Consider the following 25,743-nt stretch of genomic DNA (forward strand, 5'->3'; position numbering starts at 1 on the left):
CTAAAGTTCTTTAGTGACTGCTTGATCTCGGATATTGGATCCAGTGATACTTTTGTGAGAAGGGGATAATCCATGCCAATTTTCAAAACCGGAGGTCATTGACCACATTTTTAATAGAGGGAACTACTGCCTAATAGTGAGAGAGGATATTGTTTTAACAGGACAGGGAACGAAAGGGGAACAGCTCTTAACCAGGTGAACAAAATATTCAATGTCAACCTGTGAAAGCAGTGAAAATTCAGACACCCCGAGCGGGAGAGAACCAGATGAGGAGGATGACCGAGCTGACTAAGAAAGGAATGGCATTCCCGATCATCTGATTTTCTTATACAGAAAAGAAGCTGTGTGATCGCAGAAATCTTGGGAAGGAATGCCGACAATAGCACTACTCAGGAAATGTTCTTTAGTAATGGTGAACACTTCCTTGCTAACATTACTTGCAATTGGTATTATTATTGTTATTTGGCATTTATATAGCGTTCTATATATCATTGGTATGATCTCAAAGCGCTTGTGGGTTGAACGCCCTCTGGGACCACCGTCCACGTCAGTTGAGAGGGTAGGGTAGAATACAGTGCTTGGGTGCACTCAGTATGTGTGCTGCCAGTGTGATTAGCGTGGTGGAGTCAGCATCCTAACATTAGGTGTGGTGGTAGTGAGAGATCAGTCACATGTGTGCAGTCAGGTGACTGAGACTGCATTCTGACGGCATTAAGCCTATGTAGGAAGGTTGTGTGCAGCTAGACCGATTTTTGTGGGGTATAGCTGCGTTCTACCAGGTTGTTGAGGTGTTCATGTAGAATTGTTTGTAAGTGTGCAGCTAGGCCGAAATTGATCGAGGGGTATTAGCTGCATTCTATTGTTTATTGGTGCAAAGTGGAAAGTGAGCATGGTGGTAGGAGAGGTGAATGTCTGGGTGGGTGGTGTACTTTCAGAGCTCACTGGTCTTGGTTACTTTGGATCAGGATGAGCTGGCAGAGATCGTTCTCATGATTCGTGGTAAAGGTACTCCACGGTGGTTTCACATGGTGGACCATAGTTTATGATTTGTAGAGTCGGAAGGCCATTATTCTCAGGGTCAGCATGCGTTGAAGAGCCTATTTTCATTGAACTCTGCATTCAATAAATAGCTCTGATTTTCCACTGGCATTAGTCGTAGTCATGGAAAAAGCCAGGTTTTTAGAGCTTTTCGGTAGGCCATGTGGTCTTGCGTGTGTCGAATTTGAAGAGGGAGTGAGTTCCACCAAGTCGGAGCCAGGGATGAGTAGGCTGACCCCCCCCCAATCCTGGTTGAGTTGGAAGCTGGGATCACTAGTAAGAGGGCAGTGCTTGACCTTAAGGTGCATGATGGGTGGTAGGCTATAATGTTCTCCTGTAGGTAAGCTGGGACAGTTTTGTGCACTGCTCGGTGGGTAATGCATAGAATTTTGAAAGTGGCCCTTCATCCAACGGGCAACCAGTGAAGGGTGCGGAGAGCGGGGGAGATGTGATCCCTGTGTCCCAGTGCAAGGAGGAGTCTGGCGCCAACGTTTAGGGCTCTTTGGAGTTTAAGTTGGTATGCTTGGGTACCGAGTTATAAAGAGTTAGCATAGTCCAGTCTTGACATAGTGGACATAATGGCTGTGAGTCTGTAGGGATAGGTGAGGAATGGAAAATGTGTCTTAGGAGCTTGAGGTGGTAGTGGCAGGATTTTGATACTTTGTGGATCTGATGGGACAGGGTTAAGTCAGAGTCCATAGTACAGCCAAGGCTTTTGACTATTTTGGAGGTGGGGAGTGCCAAGGGAGTGGCTCACCATGATCTCGGTTTTATCAGGGTTCAGAAGGAGGTGGTTTCTTGTCATCCATTGATCAATGTCTCTGAGGCAGGTCATGGGTTGAGGCGTGTTTTGGAGATTCTTACGATAATTTTGGGTGTCAGCATAGTTGTAGCAGGTGAGGTTGTGCTTGCGGATGATCCCTGCGAGCGAGCTCAGATAGACGTTGAAGAGGAGAGCAGAGAGGCAGGCGCCTCGTGGCACGCTAGTGTTCACGGTGCACGCGGGTGAGAGAAAAGGGGAGAGAAAGTTGATTAGTTTTCTGCTGTTGAGGAATGAGGCAATCCATTTGAGTGCCGAGCCTCTGATTCCAAGGGAGTGTAGTTGGTCAAGGAGGATAGAATGGTTAATGGTGTCAAAGGGAGCTGACAAGTCGAGGAGGACCAACGCTGCACAGCCTTCTCAAGGTCTCAGTGGATCGAGATCAGAGTGGTTTCTGTTCCATGGCGCGGCCTGAAGCCAGATTGAGCGGGGTCAAGTAGGTTGTTGGATTCTACTAAGTTGTTGAGCTGAGAGTATGCAGCGTGGTCAATGAGTTTCACCAAGAAGCTGGCGTTGGAGATTGGCATATAATTCTTAGGCCCAAGGGGGTCAAGGGATGCCTTTTTCAGAAGTGGTTTAACATGAGCTATTTTAAAGGCCTCTGGGAAGATACCAGAGGTCACAGAGTTATTTATTATGGACATGGCTTGTTCTCTGGCACATGTGGAGGAGAATATATTCTTTCAGAAGAGTTTTGGGACAAGGGTCAAGTGGCGATCCCCTAGGGTCTGCTGCGTGATAGGAGATTAAGGAACTTGTCACTCAAGATGGGATTGAAGGAGTCAAAAAGTGGTGTTATGGCAGTTGGAGCAGCTGGGTTGGGAGGAACAGGGATTGGACAGGGGGTGAGGGTAGAAAGTTTGGAATTGAGGGTTATCCTGTCTAGGGCTGTGTTGTAGAAATGAAGGGAGAGGGTGTCGCTGAGCGCCTGGATGGGCATGGCAAAAACAAAGAGGTGATGGCTGGAAGGTTTAGACTGAATCTTAACCACTGGCATTGCTCGGGGCAACCCTCCAGACCATCGTTCTTCACCTGCCAAGCCATTACAGAAGGGGAAAGACCATATGCAAATCAGGCTTGGCCCCACCCCAAAAGGGGAAGTCCAGCCCGAACTGCTAGGTCACATCCCTTCTGCACGAGACCACAAGCATCCCCAAACATGTTTCACCCTTGTTGGGGCTCATCAGTGAGGAGTAGCTTGGGTCTCTAGGCCCAGCAGGCACGGGACCCACGTCTGGGCATACCCGTCCCACTCGGGGTGACAAAGCAAAAACAAAGAGGTGATGGCTGGAAGGTTTAGACTGAATCTTAACCACTGGCATTGCTCGGGGCAACCCTCCAGACCATCGTTCTTCACCTGCCAAGCCATTACAGAAGGGGAAAGACCATATGCAAATCAGGCTTGGCCCCACCCCAAAAGGGGAAGTCCAGCCCGAACTGCTAGGTCACATCCCTTCTGCACGAGACCACAAGCATCCCCAAACATGTTTCACCCTTGTTGGGGCTCATCAGTGAGGAGTAGCTTGGGTCTCTAGGCCCAGCAGGCACGGGACCCACGTCTGGGCATACCCGTCCCACTCGGGGTGACAAAGCAAAAACAAAGAGGTGATGGCTGGAAGGTTTAGACTGAATCTTAACCACTGGCATTGCTCGGGGCAACCCTCCAGACCATCGTTCTTCACCTGCCAAGCCATTACAGAAGGGGAAAGACCATATGCAAATCAGGCTTGGCCCCACCCCAAAAGGGGAAGTCCAGCCCGAACTGCTAGGTCACATCCCTTCTGCACGAGACCACAAGCATCCCCAAACATGTTTCACCCTTGTTGGGGCTCATCAGTGAGGAGTAGCTTGGGTCTCTAGGCCCAGCAGGCACGGGACCCACGTCTGGGCATACCCGTCCCACTCGGGGTGACAAAGCAAAAACAAAGAGGTGATGGCTGGAAGGTTTAGACTGAATCTTAACCACTGCCATTGCTCGGGGCAACCCTCCAGACCATCGTTCTTCACCTGCCAAGCCATTACAGAAGGGGAAAGACCATATGCAAATCAGGCTTGGCCCCACCCCAAAAGGGGAAGTCCAGCCCGAACTGCTAGGTCACATCCCTTCTGCACGAGACCACAAGCATCCCCAAACATGTTTCACCCTTGTTGGGGCTCATCAGTGAGGAGTAGCTTGGGTCTCTAGGCCCAGCAGGCACGGGACCCACGTCTGGGCATACCCGTCCCACTCGGGGTGACAAAGCAAAAACAAAGAGGTGATGGCTGGAAGGTTTAGACTGAATCTTAACCACTGGCATTGCTCGGGGCAACCCTCCAGACCATCGTTCTTCACCTGTCAAGCCATTACAGAAGGGGAAAGACCATATGCAAATCAGGCTTGGCCCCACCCCAAAAGGGGAAGTCCAGCCCGAACTGCTAGGTCACATCCCTTCTGCACGAGACCACAAGCATCCCCAAACATGTTTCACCCTTGTTGGGGCTCATCAGTGAGGAGTAGCTTGGGTCTCTAGGCCCAGCAGGCACGGGACCCACGTCTGGGCATACCCGTCCCACTCGGGGTGACAAAGCAAAAACAAAGAGGTGATGGCTGGAAGGTTTAGACTGAATCTTAACCACTGGCATTGCTCGGGGCAACCCTCCAGACCATCGTTCTTCACCTGCCAAGCCATTACAGAAGGGGAAAGACCATATGCAAATCAGGCTTGGCCCCACCCCAAAAGGCGAAGTCCAGCCCGAACTGCTAGGTCACATCCCTTCTGCACGAGACCACAAGCATCCCCAAACATGTTTCACCCTTGTTGGGGCTCATCAGTGAGGAGTAGCTTGGGTCTCTAGGCCCAGCAGGCACGGGACCCACGTCTGGGCATACCCGTCCCACTCGGGGTGACAAAGCAAAAACAAAGAGGTGATGGCTGGAAGGTTTAGACTGAATCTTAACCACTGGCATTGCTCGGGGCAACCCTCCAGACCATCGTTCTTCACCTGCCAAGCCATTACAGAAGGGGAAAGACCATATGCAAATCAGGCTTGGCCCCACCCCAAAAGGGGAAGTCCAGCCCGAACTGCTAGGTCACATCCCTTCTGCACGAGACCACAAGCATCCCCAAACATGTTTCACCCTTGTTGGGGCTCATCAGTGAGGAGTAGCTTGGGTCTCTAGGCCCAGCAGGCACGGGACCCACGTCTGGGCATACCCGTCCCACTCGGGGTGACAAAGCAAAAACAAAGAGGTGATGGCTGGAAGGTTTAGACTGAATCTTAACCACTGGCATTGCTCGGGGCAACCCTCCAGACCATCGTTCTTCACCTGCCAAGCCATTACAGAAGGGGAAAGACCATATGCAAATCAGGCTTGGCCCCACCCCAAAAGGGGAAGTCCAGCCCGAACTGCTAGGTCACATCCCTTCTGCACGAGACCACAAGCATCCCCAAACATGTTTCACCCTTGTTGGGGCTCATCAGTGAGGAGTAGCTTGGGTCTCTAGGCCCAGCAGGCACGGGACCCACGTCTGGGCATACCCGTCCCACTCGGGGTGACAAAGCAAAAACAAAGAGGTGATGGCTGGAAGGTTTAGACTGAATCTTAACCACTGGCATTGCTCGGGGCAACCCTCCAGACCATCGTTCTTCACCTGCCAAGCCATTACAGAAGGGGAAAGACCATATGCAAATCAGGCTTGGCCCCACCCCAAAAGGGGAAGTCCAGCCCGAACTGCTAGGAAACCAAGGTTCAAATACCTTGTGCTCTGGTCAGGGATGGATCCCAAAGAATTATCCTGCCAGCCTTTCTTTGGGATCCATCCCTGACCATCCCTGACCAGAGCACAAGGTATTTGAATTTGAACCACAACAATGAATCTTCATCCATGAAGCAATCCTGCCAAGCTCTTTAGGGATTAACCCCCAGCAACATTTTGGCCTTGAGAATGACCTGATGGTCGAAACACGTGTTGAACCTTGGTTTACTGAAAGAACCTTAATCTGAAAGAACAGGCCAACGTGCAACACCACATTCTTTCCTCTTAAGGCATTTGAGCCATACTTGAAGTGGGCTTTTTACCCAAAGACCCTCTATAAAAGAGACATTAGTCTCACAGACCACAACAATGAATCTTCATCCATGAAGCTATCCTGCCAAACTCTTTACGGATTAACCCCCAGCAACATTTTGGCCTTGAGAACAACCAGATGGTCGAAACACATGTCGGCTGTGCTTGAATTAAAAATCACTATTCACAAATTGGATATTCTTCATCTATGAACTATTGAATTTGTTATGAGATAGGACTCTTACTCAGAGTATTGGATAGTATGATTGATTAATCTGTTTTGCGCAACTTAACTATACACACAACCATTTTCACTACATTTGTGTTGCTTTTTTTGCCCAACCCTCTAAGTAGTTCTAATGGACCACACTTAAAATCTGAATGACTGTCTGCGTGTTGTTGAGCCGCCTGCTAACATTCATGACAATATTTATGCCCGCCAATAATCCTACTAAGGTTTGGTGCATTCTGATTGCACCCTTCTTTCCCTCTGCCTACAGTCCTGCTGCTAGGAACCCTGCTTGGCTGAAAATCCATCACTGTGCCGTTAATTGGTTTTGGCACTGGACATCAGTGTCCACTTCGGCCTTTGCTCACGGAGGGACGTTGCTTTTGGGCACACTCACACCCTCCTCCCCAGCCCAATCTGCCATGTTTGCGCGGATCTACCAGTCACTCGTCGAAGCATGGCACATTCGAACCGCTGTGGTGTCATTGTATTACTCGCCGGTAATCTGCCTTGAAGTGTCTCTATTCCCACCTCAACTCTCCCGTTGCCTGTCTGCCTCCCAAACCACAAACAATCCCTTTACACCCCCCTTTTTTTGTGTGATGATGTGCGATCTAAGACGTCAATAAGCTTGTCCCTTTTTTTCCTTGAGGAAGTCAAGTGGATCAAAAAGGGGGAAAGGTGAGTGATTTCATTTTGATTTGATTGTTTGAGCACAAGTATAACTCATAATTTGTCATCTTGGTGCCTGAAGTTGCAAACATTATAAAACACGGTAATCAAAAAAGGAACATACAACCAAGTGCAACCGAAGTATGGTGGTAGTTCCCCTATGACTGGGACACACAGAGAAGGCTACCACATCCAAATGATGCCTCTTATGGCCAGGACTCAAGAGTATATGGACATTCATCAGAAGAACGTCCCTAATTGGGCAAAGATTGACCAGAAGAGGAGATGGGGGTCCCGGGCATCCACTGTGGCCGCTCCCTTACTAAGGAGTTGCCAACGTTACTACAACATCAAGGCTTGTTGATCAAGTCTGGAGGACGTTTTTACATGAAAGCAGTAGCGAGAAATGCCAGGTTGCGTCTCATACAGTGCAATGTGTTGCAGAGGACATACTTGCCTCTGAGGAGAATGCACACAATTAACCTGACAAAACCAGATGTGTGCCTTAGATGCAGGATTGAAGGGGCCCAATATTTGCCCTTGATATGGCACTGCCTGATGGGAAAATTCTGGAGCGGTAGAGGGGGGTGCATTTGCCAAGATAAGAGATATGGGAGTCTCTTGGGTGACAGACTCCCAGTTGGTATGCTTACTGGGACACAGTTTCCTAGAAGGAAATCTGTGAAAAAGCTGAACAAAATGGTGGATGTGGCCTTGGTGTTGACTAAACAGAGAATAGACATGTCATAGTTTAGTGACACTGGCCCCAGAATAACAGATTGGATGCATGACTTGATTAAATGGGCAAGTGCACAGTTGGTGATGCTTATTCGGTATTCTCCAAATTGACCTTTTACAATTGACCTTTTGCACAATCGACCTTCATATTATTTTAGTTATTTTATATATTTATTGGGTTGGTTTTGGATTATAAATAATATAAGGGGATTGGGTGTGGGGGCTGTGGGTGTTTTGGATTGGGTGGGGAATTCGGGGGGGGTTTCCCCCGCATATATGTCCTAATTGACCTTCTAAATTAGGTCAATTCTCCTGAGGTCAATTGTGAAAAGGTCAATTAGTATACAACCGCTTATTCGTATTGAACCATGTATGTTGATGTGGATACAGGGAATATGACAGAATGGCCTATGCTATTGAGCGGACTGTTGTATTCCTCTGACGAGTGCCTATAGTTGGATTTCAATATTTGAGCAATAATGATGTGGTATGTTTTAACAGAGGCGTTAGTTGGATCCATGTAGCGGGGTAGTAACATGGGTCCTCATTCCTATTTTCTATGTCCCCTGTTATCTTATTGTTTTAGGTACATATGGCCTGAGGTTTGTTGGGGTGGACTTTGGGGGTGGGCTTAGGGAGTATAACATTTGGAAAGTTTGGGAAAAGTGATATGTTTCTCTATTTACTTTTTGGATCTGTCATGATTTTGGTTGCAAAGAAAATAGAGTCTGGAGGACGTTCAGTGTCGATATCTGGGAGAGATACAGTGAAGAGATGGATCAGATAAAACAATTCTCAGTTTAAAGATTAGAGGAAGCCAATGCCTCCAATTGCTGGGCCTTGGCCATTGGTTGGATTTTGAACATTTTTAAGCTCATCCTGAATTTCTTCTTCCTCAGTTATTTGCATCAAGGGGGTCGGAGGCCCTGTGTATATAGGTGAACTTTTCACGCACAACTAGTACATCACATGCGAGAAATTTAGTGTGTTCATTGTAGCATAAGAAATGTGTTTAGTAAATCTGCAGGTTGCCTACTAATATTTCTCCCTCTAGAAAGGCTTCAGGTAATTCATCATCTTGTCTAACGGTGTTTATGGAGGCCTACCAATGTTAGTGCTAGCCCACCCTGTATGGGATTGGATCCATGTGTAGAATCTGTACACGTTTGATCAGAGTGTAATCTGGGGTCCATCACCCTCTGAAGACTCCAGCTAGTTGTAGGTACCCTGTTTCATATTATATATTAAGTAAATTGACCCACGTCGTCCCTTCGGCACGTTCATGGGCTGCAATAATTGTTTCTTTTTTGCGAAAAATATAATTCTCGAGACAGTGATGTGTTTTTGTTTTAATTTACATTTGTTTTTCTTTGTTGTTTTAAAAAATAATTTTATGGTGGTAAATCCGCCACCACTGTTGTTTCCGGACCGGCTGATTCTGAGTTCTGCAGGCGGAAATGGAAACACCCGCTGTGTCATAGACGGAACCAGTGTTTCCATTATCCCCATCCTCATGGAGTCCTTTGGGAGTCCTATGTGACTCCATGGGAATGTTGATTTACGGAATTCCGCCTCCGGAATTACCAGGTCACTAGGGTTGTAATGCCCAGGTGATTCCAGCAATCACGGAGGCGGAATGGTATTTTGGGTCCGGCGGCAGCCTGGTGGTTTTTCCGGCACGGCTACCGATGCACTCGTAATAATGCCCATTGCGTTTGTCTTGGCAATAACATCCTCATTTTGCTCCCTGGACCTTGCCTCGCCCAGTTATCTGAAGTAGCACTGCTAACCCTAACTTGACAAATGTGATTTAAAATGTATGTGGCTCAATCCCGCTTTACTGGCACTGCCTGAACCAACCCATTCCCACTGATCTCAGCCACTTCTGTACTAGGCCCAAGGGGAGGCATGAATTGCCCAACGTGTAGCTTCATGTCCATCACAATCTCCTTGAATGAAAGATGTACTCCTGCCTTCTCCCAGAACTGGAGCAATGTCTCTGTATGTCTCTAACAAAATGCTATTGATCTCTTAGCAAGAGAGATGGAGATCGAGGTGGCAGGTGGCGGTCTGAGGAGGTTGAAATGAGGCATCTGTAGGAGGTTGGCGTAGATGCAATAGATCAGGGAGAGGTTGAAAAAAGACATCAGGAGAAGCTTGAAAGTAAACATCAGGGAAGAGACATTGGAAGGTTGGACTTAGAGGCTGGATGAAGATAGCTAGAGGGTTGGTATAAGAACATTTCAGAGGGTGGAGAGCAAGAGAGACTCCAAAAGAGAAAGCGATCCAGAGACAGGCAAACTGAGATAAACGCCAGTCAGTGTCATAAATCACCAATGTATCAATTGAAAAGGATACGGTAACCAAAAAAGGATACAATTGGTAGGGCTCTTCCGGATCCCTTTTTCACGCGACTTGATTGTAGGTAGGTCAGTTTAGACCTTCCAAATGATACAACTCTCTGACTGGATGAAACGGGCAGAGAGATGGATCACTGGAAAGGGCGTGGGAATTGTGTGGGAAGTATGCCTAGGATAGATAAAGTATCATAAACTGTCCCAATTGAATTATTAAGATAACACAGTTTAGCATTAATTCAGACACTGACCTTATGGCAAAAAATGAAGTAATCCACGAAGTTCCTTGAAGAAAACCAGGAGTTGAACAAACGACAAAGGAAGGGAATATTAGTAAGGGAGACTTATCCCGAACGGCACAAGGCTCTCGCTAGATACCGGGTTGGTGCACCACAGGATAGCGTCCAAAGTACTGTGCACAATAACTTTCCAATAGTTCATGAAATACTTCCTTTCCCACGATGAACAGAAATAAGAATTTCACCTGTTAACTGTCACAGGTACCAAAGGTTCACAAATAGTTCAGAAAACCACCTGCAGGATTGCACGCGATAGAATACACGCAGCCAGACCAGCCGCGATTGAAAACAGCGTCCGCGTGTAGATATTAGCATGCAAACAGGATACACGCAGCTCAGGACAGCCGCGCTTGCAGACAGCGTCCGCGTGGAGATTTGGCACGCAAACAGGATTCACGCAGCTCAGGACAGCCGCGCTTGCAGACAGCGTCCGCGTGGAGATTTGGCACGCGAACAGGATTCACGCAGCTCAGGACAGCCGCGCTTGCAAACAGCGTCCGCGTGGAGATTTTGCCCGCGAACAGGATTCACGCAGCTCAGGACAGCCGCGCTTGCAGACAGCGTCCGCGTGGAGATTTGGCACGCAAACAGAATATACGCAGCTCAGGACAGCCGCGCTTGCAGACAGCATCCGCGTGGGGATTTGGCACGCGAACAGGATTCACGCAGCTCAGGACAGGCACGCTTGCAGACAGCGTCCGCGTGGAGATTTGGCACGCAAACAGGATTCACGCAGCTCAGGACAGCCGCGCTTGCAGACAGTGTCCGCGTGGAGATTTGGCACGCGAACAGGATTCACGCAGCTCCGGAATTAGCGTGTGTAGGGAAGCACGCTCAAAATAGGCCAAAGAAGTTGCTGAAGGGAATGCGAGAACGCAGGTCCGGAATTCAGCTACCAAAACGCCAAAATTGACTTAATCAGAAGCAGCGATCGGAGTTTCCACGCTGCTTATGTACGCACTGCCGTGATACACGTGATGGACCTAACTCACGTGAATTTTAACGACGTGAAAAATGCAGACGTCGTTTTCCGGGCAATGCATCGAACAACCTCCATTTTGAGTAGAATGGTCTAATGGTTCTATGGGCGTAACTCATTTTGTATGGAGAGGTCGTTCCTGGTCCAGAGGTATGTCCAGCAGGCATGACAGTCAGGAGAAATCTCAAAGGGAATGTTTGAGACATTGACCACGAGGCAGGCGGAAGAGAGGCTTGTAATGGGTGGAGGTGCAGACTCTTGGCACAGTGGCACGCAGTATGGGACGATGTATAGGAAGTGGGGGGAAGAGGACAGGCAGTGCATCAGAGGTCCCCTTACACACAAGAACTCCAAGACCTATCAAGGAGGACGGGGCTTTGGGGAAGAAAGACAGGACCCTGAGACAGCAGGGACCTGGTGAGGAAGCTGAAGTGAGGACTCTAGGTAAACCCACATTACTTGTCTCCTGGTGGAAGCTCTGCGGGTTTGTTCACCATTATCCAGCCCCAGCTTTCACCCCTGAGCAGACTTGGCGTGCGGATGCACATGGCAACAAGAGGCCCAAGAATGGTACCTCACATAACAAAGAACAAACAAGCTTCCTGAGTCACTGACCCAAGGATACAAGAATGTAGTGTGGGTACACTTTTAAACCCCCCCTGGACTGTGAGTTGATAATTCAGTACAGGAAGGGAATCTAGATTCAGGTTCACCAAAAAAAGGGTACTCTTGAACACAAAGGTAAGCCATTCTGTAATTGCTGAATTTATGTTGCATTTTGTGAATTTAGCCTAATCCTGGAAATATCCCTGATAAACCTTTGGTTAAATTCAACATTTTGTGTCTGTCTCGGCTGTTGGTCCTACTCGTTTCTTTGACCGTAGGTTAGCTGTTTATATGAAAAATACATCATCAATCAGGCAAAAGAAACTAAATCAATTGATCAATGTGATCCGATAATGCTGCCATTTTAACGATTTGTTTAAGGTACATAAAGGTTTTTTATGAGAGGTGTTTGGAATTAACTATAGAATAATGATGTGCTCTGACAAGTCATGACATTAATGGGAGCATAAAGTGAGAAACCATACTTTTTTGCATTTAGTATATGGAGATTGTCCAGTTCACCTGTGTGCTTTGTGAATCTTATTAAGAATCTGTTCTTTTTTAAAAAGAATTCTTTTTTTAAAAAAATCCAAAATACACTTATATTCATAGTCGTAAATTCTTGAGCAAAGTAACACATATGCTACACCCAAAGTTCCTCACCCTAGCCACAAGGCCTTTATTCTGTCTTGGTGTGACCTTTTAGCTTTCGGCACCTATGCCTATGAGAATTCGACCACTGTACTTTGCTAATCTTATCACTACACCCTACGCCATGCTGACTTTATTAGTTATTCAACTGTTCCAAATACACTAAACGTGTGTCCATGCAGAAAGCCATTAACACAAAACCGGCATTCCAATTAAAAAAAACTCCTACAATCATAATTAAGTCCATAATATAAGTTGTTGCAGCCCTCATACTTACAAGTGTTTACTACGACAGCTGCCCTGTAGAGTTTTAGACACTGTAGTTCCTGAAGCATGCTGCCACCACACACAATAAACACTGTAAACGTACTACATTTCAAAACATGGAAATAATATACTCCTGAGCTTGCATCTTTTCAAACACTGCACTACATGGCACTTGCTTCTCCAGCATGGGATTTTTAAACAGTTTTTACCTAATGTGAAAGTTGTTTTGTGTCCATGTTTAACAAGAGGGCTGGGAATTGGCCACAGACTGGAGGGCCTATGGTTCATGCTAAGCAGTGATAGTGGAAGTAAGATGGGTGTAACCTTTGCAGAAAAAGATTACAGGAGCTAAAGTACAGTTCCATGAGCACTGATGTGGAGGGAACATAGAACAAGAGAGTTGTGCTAAGTTAATATCTTAGGACTATTGCAGGAATTAGGCCCATATCTCGTTTCCAGGCAAAGAGGTTGACACTAGAACAGATACGAAGGGGTGGAAACAAATGTGCTGTCATAGTCCGTGGATTTTACTTTGCTTCTGCCCCAGCTTTTTCTAATTAACTCTTCGAATTTTATTGCAGAACATTATCAAGAAGGTCAGCGGACAGAAGTTTGTTTACAAGTTTGTATCATATCCTGACCCAGTGGTCATGGAGACGATGAAGGATGAGGCCCGACATCCTGAAGCCTTGTGTGACCTAGCACAACCTGCCAAGCCTGGTGATCCTTCAGCTGGCCTTCCCAAAATCCCCCGTGGCACCTGCAAGAGCAGCCGAAACGAGTATATGAGATCAGGCCTCTACTCTACCTTTACCATCCAGTCTCTCCAGCCACAGAGCTTTGGCCGGACAGTTGGTCTGACACTACCACAGGCAAAAAGTGCTGTACCAGAGGGGCTAGTGCCCAGTGATGCCAACCTGGGGCCTCCTGCCAGGGGGCAGTGTGCCGAGCCATTGGTCACTGAGGAGAGAAAGCCAAACGCAGACCTCATCCCGGTGGAAATCCATATACAGGGACCAGAAGAGGATGACCTTCCTCTGCAGGTAAATATTTGTCACCCTTATGCCTGCACTGCCCTCTCTTTTCTGCAGGTATTCTATCTGCACCTCTCTATCCCATCATTGCCTTTTTGTAGCCCTTTCAGCTGCTGGGCTCCACCTCTACTCAAACCACACCTTGTGCAGTCAATTTTCATGTACCTTTCTCATGCTGTATTATTTCCTGTCGCTCCTACTCCAGCCTATATTTTCTGTTTTATCTAAATCTGCCTTCGTCGTCACTCACTTCACCCAAGGATGTTTTTTGTACTTTTCATTTAGTTTTAATACAAAGCGCAACTTAAAAAGTCTAGGGAGCTAAAATCAAAGAGTAGTTGAACAGATCCACCACCAAAAGAACCTTTGGGTCATTAAATCAATGCCCCATCTCATTGACAGAAACAACCAGAGCACATGACCTTATCTCCTGGAATTAGGACAGACCATAGTGAGCTGAAAACTGAGATTACAAATATTATTTCTGATGCTTGTTTATCTGCTTAGAATCACATGCTGTGCATATGGTCTGACATCCAGTAGTAACCGCCGAGTATTGCATCTTGTCTTTCGAGGATCGAAAGGGGACGTCGGCATAGGCATGTCTGTAACACTATCCATACCGTGATGTGTAGTGTACCCAAAATCCCTCACGTGCCGAGGTCCCTCAGATTGTTTTTTTCTGCCCAGATTACTGGTCGCCCTAATGAAGAGCTCTTACATAGAGGATAGCGTTATTGTCGTTATTCCCGTTAAGTCATTTTGACAGTTGAATCCTGTGAAACAACGCCGAAGGCTGCAGCAGACTTTCAATGCCTGTTGATCCCAGCGGCGCTGCCGTCCACGTGGCCGGGCCTTCTGACCAGCAAACACAATAGGGAGAGTGAGGTCGGGTGGACATATTCTTTACAAGTATGCCTTTCCTCTTTCACCCTCTCTGCTCCCTGGGTTTTGTTATCACTGTAACTGTCTTTCGCTATGGAAAAGACGCCATTTAGATTTTGTCCCTGGTGCAGGGCCAAATATCCGTCGAAAGACTAGCACACTCGGTGCAACAACTGTCTTCCCCTCGACTACAACGAAGCATGTTGCGCGGCCTGTGTAGACTCCTTGAAGCGGTGGGTGGCTTACGGCATGTTGAAGGCTGAATGTTCTTCCCCCGCTGTTGCAACCGCCAAAGTGATGGGGAAACTAGCGATGACCAGGCCTCCGTGTCGGAAGCCTTTGACCTAACAGTGGACTGTCCTCGGTCCACGATGCCCGTTCCCGACCCCACCAGGCCTGATGCGAGTCACGCTATGGGGAAAACGCCCAGCGACAGGGGGGCACACGATCATAACACCAAACACACAACCCAAGGTTCTGCTTTGGCGGCACTGTCGAAGCGTGCCAAAGTGCCAACAGAACCGTCGAAATCTTCGATGGGATCCTCTGATCGGCATGATCTGCACCCTTCCCTGCAACCGCAGTCGCGGCCTGTGACTGGGCAATCCAAAGCAAAGAGGGCTAACATTAAAAGACACACGGACGTCAAGGCGCTCCAGGAGGATGCACAGATGCCGCTAAAGATCAGGGTGGCAGTGAAATCCACTGCTCAGCCTCCAGTTCACCCGGTGGCGTCGAAATCCACCGTTCAGCCTCCGCTTCAGCCGGTAGACTGCCCAGATTCTCTGACCATTGCCGATAGCATTGCAAGGATTACTTCGGCAGTTAGACTGAAGGAGAGGTTGAAGGAGGTGGCGAAGCACAAAGAACGGCCTAAAGACATGACAAAAGGCACGCCACAGCTCCCCGAACCTCGCCAGGACTATACGGAGAGTCCTGTGTCTTTATCAGGCACATTAGAGGGCACATCTCGATGTCACAGGGAAGAAAATGAACCCTTTCCTCCCCTGGACTCCTCTGGTTCATCCTCATGGACCAGGGAGAAATTTGAGGGAAGTATGGACAGATTAGAAAAATGTCTCTTATTCTGAGACCCTTGCTCCCAAGAGGCCTCGAGAAGACTGCCCCTCTACGCCTGTATCCACATTTCAAAGGATTTTGAAAGATTCACATGAGTAGTATACCTGTGTCCTCACAGATGATGATGTTATGGACACTTATGATCAGGATGAGGATGGCCCCGTTCTGGAAAACTACAATGTGGATGATCAGACAGGTCTTATGGACAGTTGGGAAGATAGCGGTCAGGTGGATGCTCAACCCTGGATGTCCCCTACTCCCATCCTGGATCCCAATGTCCTGTGCATAGATCCCCTCCCTTCCCTGCCCTCCACTCCGGCTCGCCAAGACTCCCAGTGCATGACCAGATGGTGTTCAACACCATCTTGAAGAAGGCGGCTGACCATTTTCAGATCGCCACTCAAGAGGCTTTTCCAGATTATGATTTTGTGGAGGATATACTCAAAGAAAAGCCTCCGGCCAGCCAGGCCATAGCTTTGTTGAACTCGATCAAAAGGAGATTGGCACCTTCCTTGTTGATGCCAGCCCGAACCAGGGCAGTGAACCCTAGGGTGGAGAAGCTGTTTCGGCCTTCTCTGACCGAGCCTGCCTACATCAAGGGTCATGCCACTCCAGATTCTTTAGTGATTACCACTACTAGAAAATGGGCTTGTGTTCCCCTATCTACAGGAGAAGCACCACCCAATAAGGAGTCCAAGAAACATTATGCACTGGGGAAAAAGTGTAACAACTACTGCTGCTTTTTCCACCTGTATAGCCAATAACGCCACACAATTGGCCAGCTATGCAAACGTGCAGTGGAACCTTCTGCAAGAAGGACTTCAAGAAGTGCCAGAAACTACATGGACCAAGTTGCTCGCCATCACTTCTGAAGGCAAGCAGGTGAACCAGAATGTGCTCAAAAAGAATCTGGGTGCTGCAGATCCAGCGAGAAGAACCCTGGCACAAGGTACCTTGCTCAAGAGACCTGCATGGCTGAGGAACTCCGGTTTCAAGCCAGAGACACAAGCAGCACTGATTAACAAACCTGTTGAGGATGCAGTGGCCGATGCTCTTCCAACAGCAAAGAAAGAACATGAAACACTCCAGTCCCTTCAACAAATTACCCAGAAGCCCTCTCTCCAGAGAGGAAGCGGCTCCCGCTGGTCCTTTTAGGGACATCTCGTTTTTCCCAGAACGAGTATAATGCAGGAAACAACTGGAATTCGGGACATGGGTCTAATACCTCCACCACTTATCCACCCAAAGGACAGCAGCGTGGGAAAGATAGAGGACGAGGTTCCAATCCCAGAGGTGCTCCGGCCTCTGGTCAGAAATGACCTGCGGATCCAAGTCCCCTCCCATGCCACCCCGGTCGGGGGGGCCTATAACATCTTTCCTTACTGCATGGGAGACAACAGACCAGTGGGTACTCAAGACGGTCGCCCACAGGTACTGTATAGAATTTGCCTGACCACCCCAGTTCAGACCGTCAAGATCAAGATGCCTGACGCCGGACCACCTGCAAATCCGACTGCAAGAGATGCAGACCCTTGACGCTAGAGAAGTGTCCCTATTCTACAGGTATACAAGGGTATTTGTTCAGTGTACTTCCTTATACCCAAAAAGGATCTCACCATGCGCCCTGTGCTAGACTTGCACCCAGCAAACAAGTTTGTCAAACCTGAAAAGTTTTGTATGGTCTTTTTACAGGAAGTAATCCCGCTGTTGAAACAGGGGGATTACATGGCAACACTGGATATGAAAGATGCATACTTTCATATTTCGATGTTGCCAGCGCACAGAAAATACCTAAGGTTCATGATAGAGGATAAGCACTATCAGTTCAAGGTACTCCCCTTCGGCATTGCCCTAGCACCGAGGGTGTTCACAAAGGTACTGACAGTAGCGGCAGCACTCCTGCGCAGATTATCTGTCCCGGTTTAGCCTTACCTCGACGACTGGCTCATAACAGGGGAGTCCTACGAGACATGCCTATTGAACACTCAGAAGACAATAGACCTCTTATTCTCCAGCATGGGGTCTGGCATGGATTCACATGCTCATGAATATTCCCCGTCGTCAGGCCGGGAATCCTCGGTATAGAAAAAAATCAGTATAAGTTTGGTTTCTGATCTGTCTTTCTTAGTAGTAACCAATCACTGGTCTCTCGGTCATACTGCCCCCAGCCATTGACTGCCCTCTCCCCAAGCCCCGCCTCCGGCAGCCATCCTCAGATTTTTACCACACGTTCAAGTGTTGGGAGTCCTCGTGCTGTAGCTCTTGAGCTTTTGCTGCGTTTTCGCGCTTTTTCAGGAGATTTTTCTCATTTTTCAGTTAAATAGAGCCTCAAGCTCCACCGTTTCTACATCCGATCAACCGGGATCCGTTTCGGAGTTTTCTACGTCCCTCAAGGGTGAAGATTTCGTCGAGTTATGCTTTTGGAGGATTCCAGAAGTTCTGAGGCCTACCCCTGACATGGCCCAGGAGAAAGGAAGCTCGACGCCCGGGAAGCTGTTCAGGACCTGCCCTGGATGCCAGCTTCAGAATGTTTTCAAGGAGGACGAGCATTCGTTATGCCTCTGTCTCCATGAGGACAAGATGCACAAGAAGGACTGTGCGTTTTGTGGGAACATGTCGGAGCGGACCATGAAGGATCGCCACCTCCGTCTTGCCAACTGGCTGGAAGGGAAGAGCCCGTTAGGCGAGAAGAAGAAAAAGAAGTCCGAGCGGTCTTCTAAGTCCTGTGAGGGTGCCCCGGCGACCGGGGCCCAACAAAAGGCTAAGCACCGCGAGTCTGCGGGCACCGGGAGCGCCGAACGGTCGGGCTCCTTGGCTGCCAGGCAGGGCGCATCCTCTCTGGCACCATCAACCACGAGCCAATGCTCTGGCTCGGGTAAGAGGAAGTCTGAGAACCCGGCGAAGCTTCTGGAGAGGCCCCGGTCAATCTCAAAGATTCCGGCAGAGGGGGAGCGAGGCGCGGACCCTCTCCCCCCCCCCCCCAAGGTTAAGGCCCCAGGCTTCCAGAAGGTGACGATGGCCTTAATTCACCCTGCTAAGACCTCGATTGAGGATGTCGCCGGGCCCTGGCTCAGCCTGTGGAGGCTACACCAGTAGAGGCGCCCTCAGGACCCAGAGTCTCCCTGCCACCGCGGAGGGAGTAGTCTTTCAGGCCAATTGAGAAGACCCCCACGAAGTCCGCGTTGGAAAAGGTGGGGGAGGGGCTGGTGGCCATCATGGATACGGACACGACCTCTGAAGAAGAGCTCATCGAAGTCGTGGAAGAGGCCCAGCCCATCGGGAGGGATCCCGACGAGGGCGACGACGAGAGCGACGGTGTCGCTGACAAGGCTCCTCAAGAGCCCTCGCGCCCGTCGTTTCCAGCGCCGCAAGACACCTCGGCGGCCATTTTGTCAGCGATTCAGTCCTTATGCTCGGAGATAAGGACAAGGTTGCCCCTTCCCCCGACGGAGATACCTGAGCCAGACCCGATGGGGGAACCGGAGCCAGGACCTTCGGAGAGTCCACCGCATAAGAGGAGGAGGACGCATCCTACGCCACGTCTCCCACCTCTGCGGCCTGCTCTGCCTTCCCCCCGGTCTACTACCCAAAGGGATGATACAGGCACGGACACGGCTACGACAGGTACAGATGACGACGGAGGCGACGACGGGACATGTCGCCCCCTGCTTGGGCGTCCCCGCCCGACGAGATTGGATCCTTTCACGCCATGATTTCCAGGGGATCCAAGCTTTTTCAGCTCTGCCCAGAAGAAAAGAAGAAAGCAGGGTTCCTTTACCAACAGCGCAAGGCTAAAAGGAAGACGGTCCTCGCCGTACCGCTTCTTGATGACATCTGGGATGAGGGGCTCGCCCTTCTCAAGACCCCTGCCACGGCGCCGGCAAAGAGGGACCGGGACGAGAAGTAGTACCGGGTCCCCGACGCTGCCCCCTTGTGCCTTCGGGTACAACCTACCCCGGACTCGGTCGTCTCGGCGGCGGCAAAGAAGAAAGCTGGGGGGGCATCGGCCTCGACATCAACTTCCCCGCCGGACGGCGAGGGCAGGAAGTTAGACACGATGGGACGACGGATCATCTCATCCGCAGCAATGACTTTCAAGGCGGCCAATGCCCTGGCTATCGTAGCCCGCTACGACAGGGAGTTGTGGTTCAAAATGGCCCCTCTTTTAGACTTCCTTCCGGACCTCAAAAGGGCTGAGGCCCTTGAAATCCTACAGGAGGGGGAGATTGCTTCGGACCACGCCATCACGGTGGCAACGGACATCGCCGACACCGGTTTCCGTCAGTTGGGCAACAGCGTTTGCTTGAGACGACGAGGATGGCTCAAGGCCACGGATTTCCGCCAGGACGTACAAACCAAGGTTTTGGACATGCCCTTCGACGGGAACAACCTGTTTGGGAAGGCGGTTGATGAGTCCCTTCAGGCCATCAAGACAGACACAGAGACGGCCCGGGCACTGGGAGTGCTCCAACAACGACGGCCGTCCTTTTGGAGCTCCGGAGGCAGACAAGGTGCCTCCAAGGGATCCGGCAGTGGCTCCTCCACTTACCGCCAAGCGGCAAGATCTTCGTCCCGGGAAGCCTACAGGGGACGCGGCAAGTCAGGTGGTGCCCGTCGTCGTCGACAAGGAGGTCAAGGAGGCAAGGCGGCCTCCAAACAAGATTGAACCGACCGTGGGGTCAGGCCCCCGCTGAAGCACCCGAGTGGGAGGCCAGCTGGCGAGGTTCGTCAGCATGTGGGAGTCCATCTCCACCGACCGTTGGGTGCTGGACGCCCTGGCCCAAGGGCACGCCCTCGAGTTTCAGAAGAAGTGCCCTCGCGTTCCACCCGTGGCCAGGAAGGAAAATCACGTCCCTCAACTACTGTTGGAAGTAAGGGCGATGCTCAAGAAGGGTGCCATCGAGCTCGTCCCAAAGGGGCTTCGGGCTCCGGCGTTTACTCAAGGTACTTCCTCGTAAAAAAGAAGACAGGAGGATGGCGCCCCATCCTGGACCTACGACGACTGAACAAGTACATCAAGGCACAGAAGTTCCGTATGGTCGCCCTCCAGCATGTGCTGGGACAGCTGGAGGAGGGCGATTTCCTGTCGTCGTTGGACTTGGAGGATGCGTACTTCCACATCCCCATTCTAAAAAGACACCGAAAGTTCCTCAGGTTCGTCGTCCAAGGGCGGCACTACCAGTTCAAGGCCCTCCCGTTCGGATTGAAGTCGGCACCCAGCGTGTTCACCAAGTGCCTCGCTCCGGTGGCGGCGCGGCTGCGCCTACAGGGGATCCACATCTACCCCTACCTGGACGACTGGCTCATCTGCGCAAGGACAAGGGAGCTCACCGTGGAGCACACTGCGAAGACCTTCCAGCTGCTCACGGACCTGGGATTCTCCAACTTTCCAAAATCCCACCTGGTTCCGTCGCAAGTCGCCCTGTTTCTGGGAGCCAAGCTCGACACAGTGGCGCGGCTGGCCTCACCGTCGGAGGAAAGGACCAGGACCATTCTGGGCAAGGTGCAGCGTCTGCTGGCCACGGACATGGCCAGGGTACGATCTATCAAGTCCCTCCTCGGGATGATGTCCTCCTGCATTTATCTGGTGCGCCTTTGCAGGCTTAGGATGAGACCCTTACAGGAGTTCCTCGACGCCCGCTGGATCCTGTCAACGGGCAGCTTCGAGGACAAGATCCCTCTCAACGAGACGTTCGTCAGGTGATCCGGTGGTGGGGTACCCGCTCCCATCTGTTGGCGGGCACGGACTTTCAGACCCCAGCTCACTAGGTGACAGTGACGACGGACGCCTCCCTGGAAGGTTGGGGAGCACACTCCGGAGATCTTCACGCAAGAGGCCTTTGGCTCCCGGAGGAGAAGTCTCTCCACATCAACATCTTGGAGCTCCGCGCAGTGTTTTGGGCCCTCAGGTCCTTTCTTCCATCCCTCAAGGGCAAGGTGGTGAGGATCTTCACCGACAACACCACCACGATGTTCTACATCCGGAAGCAGGGCGGAACCAGGTCCCCGGCCCTATCCAAGGAAGCCCAGGATCTGTGGCATTGGGCCGTCGCCCAAGGGATGTTTCTCGTGCCTCTTCATCTGGCAGGAATAAAAAATACGATCGCCGACTCACTCAGCAGGGAGCTGCGCTCGTTCCACGAGTGGGAACTACGCCAGGATCAAGTGGATCGACTCTTCCGACGATGGGGCGAACCCCAAATCGATCTCTTCGCGACGGCGACGAATTCCAAGTGCCGGAGGTTCGTCAGCAGGTTCCCCCAGCCGAGGAGCATGGGCGATGCTTTCTCGTTCCCCTGGGACGGCCTATTTCTTTATGCATTCCCTCCTCTGCCGTTGCTGCTCCGGCTCATCAACCAGCTGAAGAGGTCCCGGTGCAGGATGATCCTCGTCGCACCGGCGTGGCAGAGGCAGATCTGGTTCCCGGACCTTCTGGACTTGTCAACGTCCCCACCAGTCAAGCTGACGACGGACGCAGACCTTCTCTCCAGAGAAGGGGGCGCCATTCTTCACCACGACCCGGAGTCGCTGAACTTGCAGGCCTGGCTCCTGCAGCACTAGAGTTTGGAGGGTACGACATCCCGGCCGACTGCAGAGAGATTCTTGCAAAGGCCAGGGCGTCCTCAACTCTCAAGTGCTACGGACATAAATGGAAGAGGTTCTCTGTCTAGTGCCGTGCACAGAAAATTAACCCTCTGCGGATTACGGCCCCTCAAGTACTGCCGTACCTACTGTCGCTGGCCAAAGCTGGACTGGCTCACGCCTCCATCAAAATACATCTGGCTGCAATCTCCCGATATACCAGGACGACGGGACGGGCGTCCTTGTGGTCTCATCGCCTGATGAAAGAATTCATGAAGGGACTATTCCGATCATTCCCGCCGGAGAAGGCTCCTGCCCCGGCGTGGGAGATTAATGTGGTGCTGACCAAGCTCCTGGGGGCCCCCTTTCGAGCCTATGCATTCGGCGCCTTTGAAGTTCATGTCATGGAAGACAGCTTTCCTCGTGGCCATCACCTCCGCACGACGAGTGGGAGATCCAGGCCCTATCTTGCAGGCCTCCATACTTGACTTTTCATGACACGAGGGTGGTGCTGAGGACACACCCATCCTTTATGCCCAAGTTGCCGTGGGACTTCCACCTCAATGAGCCCTTGGTGTTGCCAGTTTTCTTCCCGTCGCCTTCGTCGCCGGCTGAGAGGACTTTGCACTCGCTGGATGTAGCTAGAGCGCTGAAGTTCTACGTGGACCGCACGAAGAGTTTTCGGAAGATGTCACAACTGTTTGTGAACTTTGGGACTGTGAATCAAGGGAAGGCTCTCTCGAAGACTTCCATTTCCAGATGGCTCTCCGGCTGCATCATGCACTGTCACCGGTTGGCAAACCGATAGCTGCCCGGCCGTCCGAGAGCCCATTCGACCAGAGCAATCGCTGCTACCACGACGTTCCTGTCTGGTGTGCCCCTGCTGGACGTCTGCAGGGCTGCGACGTGGAGGTCGACGCACACCTTCACAAGATTCTACTGCGTCGATCGGGACTCCAGGGAGGAGTCCAGGGTCAGCCAAGCAGTGCTGCGCAACCTGTTCGCCTAAGGTTAGACTAGTTTGGAGTTAAGAGTTGCTTAATGTTGAGCCTGTTGCCACCTCCCGTGGTTGTGCATGTGTGTACTGCTATGTATTCTCTTATTCATGGGCATGTGAATCCATGCCAGACCCCATGCTGGAGAGGGAACAAGTTACTTACCTGTAACTGTTGTTCTCCAGCATGGGTCTGGCATGGATTCACATGTGAACCCTCCCGCCTACCCCTCTGCAGCTCTTCACTTGGTCATACTGCCACTTTACGTGCTACCAAATCTGAGGATGGCTGCTGGAGGCGGGGCTTGGGGAGAGGGCAGTCATTGGCTGGGGGCAGTATGACCCAGAGACCAGTGATTGGTTAATACTAAGAAAGACATATCAGAAACTAAACTGATACTGATTTTTTTCTATACCGAGGATTCCCGGCCTGACAGGGAATATTCATGAGCATGTGAATCCATGCCAGACCCATGCTGGAGAACAACAGTTACAGGTAAGTAACTTGTTCCTTCAGTCGGGGATTCTGCATCAACGAGAAGAAATCCAGCCTAGACCCCAGTCAAGTCAACCAGTTTCTAGGGGCTCTAATTCGGACAAAAGACTGCCTTGTCTTCCCCACCAACGAGAGGGTTCAGAACATGCTGTTTCAGATCCCTTAGTATGTAGCCAGTTGGGAAGTGATGGTACGCAAGGCCATGCGACTGTTCGGATTGATGGCGTCCTGCATTTACTTAGTTCCTCGTGCGCATGCGACCCATGCAAGAGTGGCTCAACAGCCAGTGGTGTCAAGCCAGCGGACAATGGGAACATCTGGTAGTTGTCTCGCCAGCTCTCGTTCTCTCTTTGCGGTGGTGGTCGAGGGAAAACCTCTTGAAGGGGAAAACCTTCACCACTCCCGCAGTAGAAGCCACTCACGACGACTCAACCCTCATGGGGTTGGGTGCTCACCTGCTTCAGCAGACTGCACACAGCGTGTGGTCACAACAAGTAGCGTCCAACCACGTAAATCGTAAGCGGTATTCAAAGCACTGAAAGCTTTTCAAACACAGTTACAGGGGAAAACAGTTCTGATCTTGACAGACATCACCACAGCCATGTACTACCTGAACAAACAAGAGGACACACACTTTCCAGGGATATCCAAGCTGTCCCAAAACATTTTGATATGGGCTCTCAAACACAGGATGTTCCTGTTGTCTCAACACGTTCCAGGGGAACTCAATCGTCTGGCAGACGTGCTCTGCAGAGACTTCCCACTGCTCGTAGTGTATGAATGGCGACTACACGAAGACACAGTCTCCAACATTTTCGCAGACTGGGGCTTCCCAGAGATCGATTTGTTCTCAACTCTGGAGAACGCTCAATGCCAATATTACGCCTCCGGGTACCCACAGAACCGCTCCAAGGGGAACGGGCTCTGGATAGCATGGTCAGGGAAATTAGCCATCCCTTGTTCTCTCATCTGATGGAGATGTCCCTCTCCCTTCCTTTGAAACTGCCCTGCCCGTACAACATGTTATCTCAGGACAGGTGTGAAGCACTGCACCCATGCCTCCAAACTCTGAATTTAGCGGCCTGGCTCCTGAAGTCATAGAGTTCGGACACCTTCAACTCCCTCAGAGATGTATGGACATACTCAGGGAAGCGAGAAAACCCAACACCCGATACTGCTATTCCAGTAAATGGAAACGCTTGTTATCTGGTGTAATGCCAAGGACGTCAATCCCATTGACTGCTTTCCTACTCGCATTATATTGTACCTGACCCACTTACTGGATTCAGGCCTGGTTTTTAATTCCCTAAAGGTTCACTTAGCTGCTCTCTTAGCCTAGACTATGTCACAGCAAATGGTGTCGTGGTGGAAAATACCAGTTATCAACGCTTTCATGGAAGGGGTTAAAAGGATTCATCCCCCCATTTCTAACCTAGCTCCCGGATGGGACTTAAATGTGATGCTGACTAGACTCATGGGGTCCCCCTTTGAGTCTATGCACAAGGCAAGTTTAAAAGACCGCCTTCCTAATGGCTATCACTTCTATTAGAAGGGTTAGTGAACTACAGGCCCTTTCAGTATTAGACCCTTTCATTTCACTGTTCACAAAGATAAGGTGGTTCTGCACGCTCAGCCTCGATTTGCGCATACATTTATTTCTAAGTTCCACGTGAACCAGTCAATAGAACTACCCACTTTTGTCCAGAACCCCGCTAACATGGCCAAAAGGAGCCTACACACATTAGATGTGTGCAGGGCAGTCATGTTTTACCTAGAAAGAACAAACCCACTGAGGAAGACAAACCAGTTTTTCGTTTCAGTGGCAGCTGGCAGAGAAGGGTATCCTGTCTGTAAGTCGACTATATGTTATGTTATGTTATGTTGCACTTATATAGCGCCTTACATACCATTGGTATGGTCTGAAGGCGCTGGTAGATTGAACGCCGTTGGGAACCGAAGTTCTGGTC

At 50.3% G+C, this 25,743-nt stretch overlaps 1 protein-coding gene across 2 annotated transcripts in view; it reads left to right on the forward strand.

Moving 5' to 3' along the window:
* Positions 1 to 25,743, forward strand: part of ELK1 (ETS transcription factor ELK1) — a 795,254-nt gene that overhangs the window by 337,450 nt on the left and 432,061 nt on the right. For both annotated transcript variants that reach the window (XM_069647417.1, XM_069647418.1), the window contains one exon: positions 13,287 to 13,748. In XM_069647417.1, coding sequence (XP_069503518.1) covers positions 13,287 to 13,748 — 462 coding nt within the window. The remainder of the gene's footprint in view (positions 1 to 13,286; positions 13,749 to 25,743) is intronic.

The sequence above is a fragment of the Ambystoma mexicanum genome, chromosome 2q, assembly GCF_040938575.1.
Source record: "Ambystoma mexicanum isolate Mex_15411 chromosome 2q, UKY_AmexF1_1, whole genome shotgun sequence".
In the NCBI taxonomy this organism is placed as follows: Eukaryota; Metazoa; Chordata; class Amphibia; order Caudata; family Ambystomatidae; genus Ambystoma; species Ambystoma mexicanum.